General features: G+C 37.0%; 1 protein-coding gene and 1 pseudogene across 1 annotated transcript; one reads left to right on the forward strand and one right to left on the reverse strand.

Moving 5' to 3' along the window:
* LOC136033515 (uncharacterized) lies at positions 1–7,170 on the reverse strand. The gene is made up of 3 exons (XM_065714262.1): positions 7,106–7,170; positions 3,789–4,053; positions 1–1,524 (listed from the first exon to the last, which is right to left on the reverse strand). The coding sequence occupies exons 1-3, from the start codon at positions 7,168–7,170 to the stop codon at positions 313–315; spliced, it is 1,542 nt and encodes a 513-aa protein (XP_065570334.1). The 3' UTR covers positions 1–312.
* The window catches only part of LOC136034032 (zinc finger protein 436-like), a 27,281-nt pseudogene continuing 19,331 nt past the window's right edge, over positions 4,926–12,875 (forward strand).

Here is a 12,875-nt window from a genome sequence, read left to right on the forward strand (position 1 = left end):
AAATGTTGTATTAGATACCATATTAACTCTAGAACGAACAAAATGCAGGTTCTTTTAGAGTGATATCAAAAACTATAGCTTCTGCAAAAGCGCAGCTTGAAAAGGTTGACCTACCAAAATTTTTGCGCCATTAACCAGAGTTTGACTCGGCTGTTTGCTTATATTTTGCTGCTTCAGATCAACTTGTATTATACAAAAAAGAAGGAATGCACTGAAAGGAAGAGGAGAAATGATGCTCTTAGCATATAACGAAGAACAGAACTATGTACATAAATAGGCCTACTGAAAATGGAGAAACTAAGCATGAGAATATTATCCAAACAGGTACTCTTCCTGCCATGGTAGGGCGCCCTGCCCTGAATTGAAGTATTCCAGAAATTTCGTCCTTATTGTCATGGGAGTAACTGCGAAATTGTTTGCTCCCTGACGTTGCTGCCGCTGAAGCCAGTTATCAGAGACCATGGTTCTCCAGGCTCCAGGGATAATCTCCCTGTTTCCACTCTGGGCATCTACGAAGTTAATTGGACAATACTGCGAGTTCTCGCTCATTACGAAATTGTGCAAGCAACAGCAAGCTTTGACTATTGAATCAACTGTTTCAAGTTTGCAATTAATAGGTGAGTTAAAAATACGCCAGCGTGCAGCTAAGATTCCAAATGCGTTTTCTACAACCAAGCGAGCTCGAGACAAACGGTAATTGTAGACCCTTTTCTGCCTGTCAGCTACACTCAAGCCACCTGGAAATGGTCTCATTATGTTCATTTTCAAGGGGAATGCCTCGTCAGCTACGAAAACATGTGGTAAGATGGTCCCATTAGGGATGGGCTTAGGCTCAGGAGTTTCAATTGTTCCGTTCAGAATGGCACACCCAAACGATGACCTGGCAAATATACTTGAGTCACCAGCACTACCCTCTGCTCCAACGTCTACAAACTGAAACTTATAGTCAGCATCAACAACTGCCATCAGTACAACACTAAAGAATCTCTTGTGGCAGAAATACGTAGAGCCACTGTTTTCTGGGCATCTCAACCTGATATATTTTCCATCAATTGCTCCTATGCAATTTGGAAAGTCCCACCGCCTCATAAACTTGTCAGCGATTGTCTGGAACGTGGATTGGGTTGGTGGCTTCAAACATTGGCTTTTCATGCTAGTCCAAATGGCCTCTGTCGTTTCTGCCACTATAAGAGTGACTGTCGAACGGCCAATCAAATACTGGTAGGACAAAGACCTCTTTGACTCTCCTGTAGCAAGATGCCTGATCGTCAGTGCAAGTCTCGTAGCTGCTGAAATAGGTCTCCTCCAATTGGTATGTTTCTTCTCAATCTTACTTTTAACAATTGCTAAGAGTTCCTTGAATTTTGTAGGAGTCATTCTAAGGTATTCGAAATACCATTGTGGATCTTCCTTTTCTAGATCCTGCACCAATTTGCTGAAGGCACCATCTGTTTCTCTTTTTCTAAGGACTGGTCTGACCCACCACCTCCGTGTAGCTTGTTTTGCACTTCCATATAGCTGCTCCTATAAGAAACAAAGAATATAAACATAGGTCTCTATTAAAAGAAAGCTGGAATAGGTCTTTGATAGTGAACATTTTCAAGCCCTTGACAAGCATAGTGAAACAGGAAACACTTATAATTGTTGCAAAATAGCAAAGGGCAAACTACAATTTTTTTTAAATCCATTATTTTTCTTAGCTGTTTTTCTGTAGATGAGGTTATTATGAGCCTTTTGCAGCATAGCCTGTACCCAGCTTTGTTTAGTGTAAAGCAGTAACTTACTTTCAAGACTTAAGAGACTTTCATACATTTAGCATAGCCTGTACCCAGCTTTGTTTAGTGATTTATACCGGGATGTAAAGCAGTAACTTACTTTCAAGAGACTTTCATACATTTAGCGTAGCCTGTACCCAGCTTTGTTTAGTTATTTATACCGGGATGTAAAGCAGTAACTTACTTTCAAGACTACATGCAACCTGATCTAAATAAAGATGCTATTGTAGAGTATCAAAGAGAAGCCTACAAGTATATCCCAATTGCAGTAAAGGCACATTACAAAGAACAAGAACCTACAGGAACAGGTTCATAGTATACCGTTGGAGTGGTAAAGAAACTAGAAAATTGCAAAAATTAAGATAAAGAACTAAGAAGAAGATTAAAAAGAAACTTTGAAAATTGCAAGTACAGTACTAAGTACATAGAGCAAGTAATATTAGCAAATTAATGAGATCATAGCTGCACTTTTTTTTTCTCTCATGCTTGTTAAACTAACACATCCATTTTGCAACAGTTGTGCACCAGGCTCTTTGGATGATTCTTCTGCCCAGGGAAATCCCATAGAGGAGTAAATGATTACTGTCTAGGAGAATCTGATTTTGGAAGGAAAACCTTTGAATATCTCTGTCTAGAAAACTGTAAGTCCTGTTACCTATTCTATTGAACTATAAGAGGGTCAGGGAGGTGTCACTGATCAAGTTAATACTTTCTTAGGTCTGTAGAACCAGTGGGGTCCAGAAGGTTTTCTGGATGACCACTTTTTTGATAGGTGATAATTCCAGGGGCTGATGGCCTGCTCTAGGTGACCTCACTGTGAACTGATAACCCAGACAGGGTCATCAGTCCATAGAGATGTTACCCAGATTTAGAAAATAGGCCATCACTCTATAGACTGATCACCCATATTCCAGACTAGGTCAACACTTTATAGAGAGATCACCCAGACTTCAAGAATGAGCCATCAATCCCTAAAATAATGACCTGTTAAATGAGTGGTTACCCAGAAAAACTTGTGGACCCCACTGTCTAGAAAAAATATTTCTATTTTCCAGCTTCATTCATCCCTGTCATACAAGATTCTCAAAAAAAAATGGTGACCCAGCTTTAGCAGAGACAGCATAAGGTATAAGTGACTTGCTAACATTTAGAAAAAGCTACATGCAACCTGATCTGAATAAGGATGCTATTGTACAGTATCAAAGAGAAGCTGACAGGTATATCCAAAATGCAGTAAAGGCATATTACAAAGACAAAGAACAGGTTCATAGAATTCCATTGCAGTGGTAAAGTAACAAGAAAATTACAAAAATTAAGGTAAAAAAGAACTGAGAAGAAGATTAACAAGAAACTATGAAAATTACAAGTACAGTACTAAGTGCATACAGCAAGTAATATTAGCGAATTAAGATCATAGCTGCACTTTTTTTCTCTCTTGCTTGTTAAACTGACTTATCCATCTACCAACAGTTGTGCACCAGGTTCTTTGGATGATTCGTCTGCCCAGGGAAAATCCATAGAGGATTAAATAATTACTGTCTAGGATAATTTTATTTTGGAAGGAAAACTTTCTCGATGACCACTTTTTTGATAGGTAATAATTCCAGGGACTGATAGCCCATCCTTCAATTGTCCAAATCTAAGGTGACCTCTCTAAGAACTGGTGGCCTGGACTAAGTGACCTCTCCGTGAGCTGATAACCCAACCTGGGGCATCAGTCCATAGAGAGGATTTAGAGAATAGGCAATCACTCTATAGACTGATCACCCACATTCCAAACTAGGTCATCAGTCCATAGAGAGATCACCCAGATTTTAAGAATAGGCCATCAACCATTAGAATAATGGCCTGTCAAGAGAGTGGTTACTCAAAAAAACTTGTGGACCCCACTGTCGAGAGCTGAAATATTTCTATTTTCCAGCTTCAGTCATCCCTGTCATACAGGATTCTCCAAAAAACTGGTGACCCAACTTTAGCTATACATCCTATGTAAACCTAAAAGCAACAACTTGCCTGCTTTCTTCGCTTACTCAGAAGATACGCTGCAATAGCCTTCTTCTGGATTTGGCTTAATGCTCTCATTGCTTCAGTTTGAAAATCTGATTTGAAAAATCGTGTCCGATTTGACGCAGCAGTGGGAACTATGGAATAGAGCTTGTCGCAGCGACGCAAAAGTCTGCGTTTCAGTGTGAACACTCCATCCGATTCTGTCGTACGTCTCTTCCGACAGGCAAAAAATCGTGTCGGGATTGACGCAGTAGTGTGAACTAAGGGTCCCCTGTGGGATGAACATGCTTAAAAAGTAGATACATCACCTTCATCAACAAGCATTGGATCTCTTGGGTTCTAGGCAGAATTTTTCATAATTTGCAAAAAAAGTAATGGTTAAAACCGTTTCCTACATTCATAAATCATCAAAAGTCGCTTTTTGTAACAATGTCAAGAAGAAAAAGCCACCAAATGTTGAAACTTGCGTTTTCCGCTTATTTTGTGCTTTTTTATTGTATATCTTTGCGCAACACTGCTCATACAGTATATATCAATTGTTTTTTTTCTCTCTAAATTTAGAAGATGTATTGGTAAAATTCTAGTTCATTGACTTCTTGCTATCTCGGAAAGGGTTTAGATTAGGATAATGAAACTTACAGGAATGGGTCTACAGGCTAAAGTGTATCCCGGGAAGGTATTTTAAAGTACCCATCTCCACTCCTTCTCCCTCTAGAGGGCTCTGAAATTTGCCAACATAACAGGTCTATACCCATTGAAATTTTGAAAAAACAATATTTTACCTTAATTTTCAGTTACTAGTCCTTTTTCTCTGCCTTTAGTTCTGAAAATGCAATTTCTGTTATTTGAGTAGAATTTTGTGCCATTTCAATGTTTTTTTTTTCAAAATTTAGGAAATATATTTGCATATCTTTAAAACCTTATAAAATGGAATTGAGCAAAGTTGTGAAGCTGAAAACAATTTTTGTGTACTTCAATTAAGTAGAAGATCTATTTTGCAAGGTTTCACTTTTATAACACAAATATTTTTAAAGGTCATCAAAGGTCAGGGCCTTCTAGAGGGAGAAGGAGTGGAGGTAGTTGCTTCAAAATACCTTCCCAGGACATACTCTAGTCTGTAGATTCATCCCTAAAAGTTTCATTTTCCTAATCTAAACCCTTTCTGAGATAGCAAGAAGTCAATTAACTAGAATTTTACTGATGTATTTTGAACCTTATAAATTGAGATTAAACAAAGTTGTAAAGCTGGAAACAGTTTTCTTGTAAGCTACTTTATTTAAATAAAAGGTACTTTTGTGAGGTTTCACTTTTATAACATAAAGATTTATAAAAGTCATCAAAGGTCACTACCCTCTAGAGGGAGAAGGGGGGAGGTACTTGAAAATACCTTCCTGAAATATACTTTAGTCTTTAGACCCATACCTGAAAGTTTCATTTTTCTTAACCTTACTGCTTTCCAATGTAGCAAAAAGTAGCTGAACTAGAATTTTACTGAAAGAAAAAAAATTACTTGATATTTAAGACTAATATAAAATGAATATCAATCAATCAAAGCTGCATTTCTAGAATCAGAATATTATCAGCTTTTTGTTAATATACCAAAAAACTGAAACACTGAAAAGATATATAGACCCACATCAAAATAGTATAATTGGTATTTCCAAAAAGAGGTCCTTCTAGGTAAGTCAATAAACTAATAATTTCAAGTGTTTGATCTTAAATAAGGTATCCCTCCTTCTATGTTAATTTTCTCATTGGCTTACAGCTATCATTCCTTGTAGCTTGTGCTTTACTTTTAATCACTTCCTCTCTGATTAAATATCAGGCCTAGAAGTTCTTTCCTTGTAGCTAGTCAGTTCATTCCTTGTAGCTTGTGCTTTACTTTTAATCACTTCCTCTCTGATTTAATAGGCCTAGATGTTCTGAAAAGTGTGGGAAAGTATTAGTGAACAAACCATCTGGGAGCTTTTTTTTGAACTGGCTTTACTATCCAGAAAGCCCAAAATCTGGAACTTCCATTAGCTGCAGCCCTAGCTTTAGATTATGTGTTCTTGTTTGCAGAGACAATCCAACAATTTTTATGATAGAAAAAAAATTGAACAGTTTGTTACATTGACAACAACTTTTTCATTTCAGATATTCCTTGATTGTAAAGGGAATTAATAATAACAATGATAAAAAGGAAAAGAGGAGGAAATAGAGAAAGGGAGAGATTTTATGTTTTTCAGAGAATACTGTTTGAAGGAAGATGCTTGTGTTGTGGAAAGCACAAAACATTAAGATTTTTGTGTCTAGTACATTTTTTTAGCTTTGTTTGGTACAAATCCGAGTTTTTAATGTTGTAATGATGTTTAACTTCAAAATCCAAAAACATAGCTTCTTGCTAAGCCACTTGAATGTTTACTTCCAATAAACTTGGCTCACTGGGTAACGACTAAGATGCTCACATGTTAGATGTTAGATGAAAACTGAAATGCAGGGCTCCCACTCTGCTTCTGTGGAAGAAAAGATGAATTGAATTTCAAATATTCTAAATATATTTAATATTGCTGTGATCCTAGTTGGTTTAGCTCTGTGGCACAATTTGTTGATTAAATTACCAGGGGCTTTCCCCTTGGGGTCCATGACACCTGTATGCTTGGTGTGCAGTTCAATTTTAGCTTATTTTGACTGTGCTTGCTTGAGAGTGCTTTTCAACCTATTTCTACCCTGTTTGGTCACTTAGTACAGTGCCTGCTTCAGATTTATTTTGCATGCTTTAGATGGGCTTGCCTAGCATTGACTGAGGGTCCCCTCTCTTCTTATATTTGTATTATTTGTTTGACTTTGTTGTTTATTTTTAACCTATGGGTATTTTATTTGTCATGACTGGACCAGAACAGTTATTAGAAAAAACTGTTTGATCACCTCCAAAAAGATGAGTGAAAACCTGTTTGAACACTTCCATTATAGCTCAATGCTAAAAGACTTTGACCAGATGGCTCTATTATCATAATAGCCATGAACTAATCAGCAGCTGTAGCTAAATTTCCTGTGTTAGATATAGCAGTAAATGGTTGTAAGGTAAAGTTGGTGTTTGGTTCTAACTCCAGCCCCAACTCACATGTTCCCAACCAAAGATAGTAAAGGAAGAGCAGGTACTTAAGTGCCCAAATTGTAATGGAAAGCATGCTGCTAACTCCAAGGAGTGTCCAATATTCTTGGAAAAGAAAGCTATTGATACTTACTCATTCACCAATAATTTCCCCAAGAAAACTGCTGCTGAGGTATTGAAGAAAGGACTTGCAACTCATACAGAACATGTCCCCATGGTGCATACATACTCTTTCCCTCCACTGACTCCTAATGAACCTTCAGTAGAGGAATTCAACATGAAGTATATGACCATGATTGAAGGTGTTGCAAAGCAGATCTCTGATCTAGCTCAGGCTATAGCATCTATTTGCAAACTGCCTTCTAAGTTAGCTCCAAAATGTTGTCTCTAGCCTGAATAACTCAGTCAAAAACTTAAATAAAGAAGGTTTAAGCCTTCCCATAATGCCAGCAGTCTTGGCAAAGCAGAAAGGAAACACAAAGGAAATGAGTGTTATAACTAGGCTACAGAGACCTAGGTTAGTCCCTTCATAGACAAATAACTAATTGTAGTTATTTTCTAGTTCTAGTTTAAAAAAAATTAAAAAAAAATCTAGTTTAGAGTGTATCTTGCTATCTTGAAATGTAGTGGACCTAGAGAAGTGAATGTTTTTGTAGTTAATACAAGGTCATACATATACTCTAGGAAGGTATTCCCAAGCTACTATGTCTACTCTTTTCTGATTTTTAAGTCTTTGAAATTTGCCACCTTGACTGGTCTATGACTATTGTATTTAAAAAACAACAACAATTTAGTACCTTAATTTTAGTTTTTAGTCTCTTTCCCTTGATTCCCACTGATGCATTATTTTTATTTAATGCCAAACCATTCACTGCTAGAAGAAGATAGAAAATCACAAAAATATTCATAGAGAGAGTTCCCTGCTGCCATTGAAACACAAAAAAGTAAAATGATATGTTTAAACAGTAAATGTATAAGAAATAGGCTAAATCAAGTTCTAGAAGCCAAGAATAATATTCTAGAAGCTCCAGAAAATCAGGTTGTAGAAGCTATGAATAATATTCAACCCTGTATTAGGCAAGGATATTTATACCTAATAACAAATATAATTCTTATCTTGTATGTTCATTTCTCTGGAAATATTCCTTCAGGTTCTAATCATTGAAAGAGCATAACCTGCATGCTCTTTGCCTAAGACAAGGAGGGTGTAAGGAAGCACTCCACTTTTTGGCATTCTTGTTTAAAACAATAGAATTGTTGTTGTTAACATAAGGTAATTTAAAAAGAAACATCTTATAAACACTTTTTCAAACCTGTTGTAGCACAGTGCATTGATACTCTTCTTGTAGAAGAGCATCAGATAATACAGAGCACCCAGGGTCAATCCCCACTGCAGCAAGGCTTGGTGACAAGCTTGCTACTTGTCCCTGTAAAAAAACACCCAGCAACTGAAACTTAGACTCAATGCCCATGTGCCAGCAATGGCTCAGCTGGATCTTTATCCTTTTTTTAAGACAGTTTTTCTAAACTTTAATGTTAAGATGGGGTCATTGAAAAAGAGAAATTATAAAAGTGAATAAAAAAAGCAAAATGTTTGAAACTGTATCTAACACCTCTGCTTTGGTCATTCCTTTCCTATTGCTCCCTTATTGAAGTTGGATCTACAAAAAGCCTGATTTCCCCAAACCCTTGATCTCTTTATTCTAAAGTATCAAAGTACTCAAGATACTAGTTATACTCTTAATAAAGCAGATGAACTGCACTTTTCTTTTGAAAATATGATATTGTAAATAATCAATTATTTATATTCTAGAAATTTCTAATCGCCTAGAGTAGTCAAGAGAAGGTGACTGTATTTGACTGAGTTCAGGAAACATGGAAACATCCAAGCTCTTTGGTATTACTGCTGTTAAAAAAGGTAATTGGTATTATTAGTGGTTCAGCTAAATGGTGCTTATTTGTGATGATTTAGCTTAAAAAAAAGAACATATATTCACCTTAATCCATCTGAGAGCTTTAAGGTCTTCCAGACCTGTAGTGCTCTTGAGTTGATGACTACCAGTCGAACCTCCACTGCTTCTTCTCCCACTCTTTGTCAAGTTGGTTTTTGAAGGACTGGATGGAGGGAGCACTGACAGTTGAATCTTTCAGTTGATTCCATTGGTTTAGGACTCTTCTCGAAAAGAATGTTTGGCAAGTTTCAGATTGGGAGCTTGACTTTGGTAGCTTCTTAGAGTGTCCTCTTGTGTCGTTCCGGCTGGTACTGAGATTGCCGCCAAAGATTGCTGACTTTTCGTTCTGCAACTTGTAAGTAAGCATCATATCGCTGCGCAAGCGTTGGTAAACCAGAGTGCCTTATTCCTGGATTTGAAAAAGGCTTTTGATACGATTGACCATAAACAGTTATTACTTGAGCTGGAAAAAATCGGTGTTACCGGAAAGAGTTTGTCTTGGTTTGAATCTTATTTAAGTGACTGAAAGCAGGTTGTGGTGAATGGGTGTTTTACTTCTGAAGCTAGTACGATAACTTGCGAAGTACCCCAGGGCTCTATACTAGGTCCTCTTTTATTTTTAATATTTATTGATCGGATTAAGTATTATTTGTCAGAGGCTGGTATAATCTTTTTTGCAGACGATACTCTTTTACTTGTAGCTGCTCCATCAGTTGATCTACTTTTTGATAAAATGATAAAGGCAATGACCGAGTTTATTGAGTGGGCAAATTTCAATCTTTTGACATTAAATTATAATAAAACTAACTACATTCTATTTTCTCGGATATCTAGTATTGAAACTAATTTAGAATTAATAATAAACGGAAATCAAATAAAAAGAGTAAAGGTAACAAAGTATTTAGGTTTTATGATTGATGAAAATCTATCATGGAAAACACATTCAAATATTATAGCTTCAAAGTTGTCCAGATCTCTGGGTGTGCTTCGCCGAGTTAAAAACCTAGTATCCTATAAAATTCTTCGGTTACTTTATTTTGCTATTTTTTACCCGTATATTTGCTATGGTTACTCTTTATGGGCTAGTAATTTTGTATCATGTTATAAAAAAATCCAAAATAAAGCCGTTAAACTTTTATCACCTAAAACTTTATTTACTCATAATATTAATGAACTTTATACTAAGAATCAACTTTTTGATATTTCAAAAACAAGAGACTACCAAGTTAGTATTTTCACATATAAATTTATTAATAATATACTTCCCTCTTTTTCGAAAATTTTTTCTCCATTAATTGTGATCTTCATAGCCACAATACACGAGGGGCATCAAATCTGGTACACCCATTTAGAAATACGGCTAGAGCTTCTTTCGTGATTAGAAATTTTGCCCCCTCTGTATGGGATATTATTCCAATTGAAATAAGAAATTCGAGTCATTTGGCTTCCTTCAAAGCTGTTGTTAAGAGATTCTTCCTTGCAAAAGAATAGTATGGTAATGATGCAAAAGTATAGTAATAATGCGTGAGTGTCATAAGTAGAATCTTTGTATGTAGTAATATGTAGAGTAGAGATGACTGCCACCTGCTGCCAACAAGCCCAAAGGGGCTTTCTTAGCAGGTGCAGCAAAATGTTTTGTATACATGTTTTTGAAATAAATTAATCTAATCTAATCTAATGTCTCTGTACATTTTCAATGAGCCTCACATCTTGTTGATAAGAAGGACTAGCAAAACACATGCCAAAATCGAGATGGGGTCTGACGAGAGCCTTATATAGTTTTATAAATATAGATGCCTGTCTGCTGTTGATGGTTCGTTTTAGTAGTCCAAGACTGGAGCTTGCACGGGAAACAACATGCTGGACATGACTGTGAAATTTAAGTTTATCATCAATAATTACACCAAGATCCCTTTCTTCTGCTCTGTTCTCTAGTTGCTCTCTTACTTTGGGTGTGGGGTTGTAGATCGTGTAGTGTGCCATTGGGTTATTGGGTCCAAGGTGTAATACACAGCACTTTCCTACATTAAATTGGAGAAGCTAGTCTATTCCATATTTTCATTCTCCAATGATTTCTGCTACTTTTATGTAAAAAAAGGATTAAACAAACTATGAAACCTATATATTTTTATTTAAGAAAAACTTTCAACAACAAAATTGTTCAAACTAATGTTCTGATTAGCATGTGCTTAATTGTCTAAATTGATGTATGATTATCTGCAAATTAGTGAAAAAATGCCGCCTAAGTTAAGATTAAATTGGGGGCAATATTTTTATTTATACTGGTTAAAAAATGAGTTGGTATAATCATGGTGCACAGTGCCATAATTTTTCTGACGCCACCATTTTTATGGCACTTGGTATTAACCAAGTGACATATAGCAATCACAAATTCTGTCGGTCTGTCTGTCTGTTGGTCCTGGTTTTGCTACTTTAGGCACTTCCAGGTAAGGTAGGATAATGAAGTTTGGCAGGCGTATCAGGGACCGGACCAGATTAAATTAGAAATAGTCGTTTTCCCGATTTGACCATCTGGGGGGGGGGCGCGGTTAATTCGGAGAAAATAGAAAAAAATGAAGTATTTTTAGCTTACGAACAGTTGATCAGATCCTAATGAAATTTGATGTTTGGAAGGATATCATGATATCGTAGGTACAGGTTCTTCACTGTTGACATAGCACCGAAGCGCCTCTTCGAGAGCGGCTTTCCTTTCACTATCACACGGTCTTCCCTTCCGTTTCTTTGATGGAGACATGTCACTAACTTCTTCTTGACCACAGAATTTTTGTGGAATCTCTTTTCCTGTTCTGAAGTTCACTGAGCATATTTGATGATAAACGGCATCCTCTGCATGAAGGTCAGAAGTCTTCGAATTTATTCGACCAAGCACTGTCATGGCCCACTGATTGTTCCTGCTCTTACACATTTCACTAATCGAGTAGTCGAAGCTATAAGTTCGTACTGTATAAGCTTCAGCGAATTCACGACTTGTGATCTTGCATAATTTCACTGCTTGACCACAGAATAGGCAGTTCTTCGAAAAATCAAAGCGTGGAGCTGAAGATCTGGTAGCGGGGGGGGGGGGGCTGCAACTGGTTCTTTCTGCTCAAGTTTCCTTTGAGCGTTCTTTTCTCTGTCGATCCGACGTCTGTCTCAGAAGTTACGACGACACGCGGTGTGGACTTCATTTCCAGTCTTCACAGCTATGCTTGTACCTCTTCCTTTGCTTGCGTTATTCACGGCATCGGCTCCTTTCTCGGATAATATGGCAGTGTTTTCACCAGGTTTGATGCTGCTTTGGCATATTGGACAGACCATGTTGTCTTCATTGACGGTTCTAGAAGAAAAAGAGACTGATTATTTCATACAACTTGTTTGTTCAGTAAATCCAGGCACAATTCAATCGGAATTCAAACCATCGCCACCTAGAAGAACAAATTCAGCTTGAACGATACACAGTAGATGGCATTGCACAAATGAAGTTGAAAAGCAGAAATTAATATCCGATCTTTTCCAAAATCAGAAGCATAATCTTAAACACTATCTCACTAAATACTTCTAATCAACGCTCGCGGATCCCAGTTTGTTATTTTGTCTTTTCTTTGCGGAAGTAAATAAAATGGCACAAACCTTGTATATAGCCTTGAACACGCCAATCATCTAGAAAGTACTATGGTAGATGGCTCCACTGATTAGATCACCTAAAGAATGACACTAAGGAATGGAAACCGCAAACTGGAGGGGGAGTCTGGAATGCTAGTTTGAAATTAGACTGTTCGAGACTCATATTCTAAGGCGCCATTTCTAGCTTGATAGGAAATGGTGAATCAACCGACAAATGATTAAAATAACTAGTTCACGTAGGTCAACTTTCACAACCGATTTAGGTACGATGAGGTACTTGACCACGTAACATCAAGTTTTTAACTTCATTTTTGAATTCACCGCCATTGATTCCAAAGGAAACGGCCAAATAATGCAACAGCCTCTTAATTTCGAGTTTTGCCCGCCCCTGCCCTTTAAGGGTGGAAATGGGCATTAGGGTAC

Source organism: Artemia franciscana, chromosome 12 (assembly GCF_032884065.1).
Source record: "Artemia franciscana chromosome 12, ASM3288406v1, whole genome shotgun sequence".
NCBI classification, from domain to species: Eukaryota; Metazoa; Arthropoda; class Branchiopoda; order Anostraca; family Artemiidae; genus Artemia; species Artemia franciscana.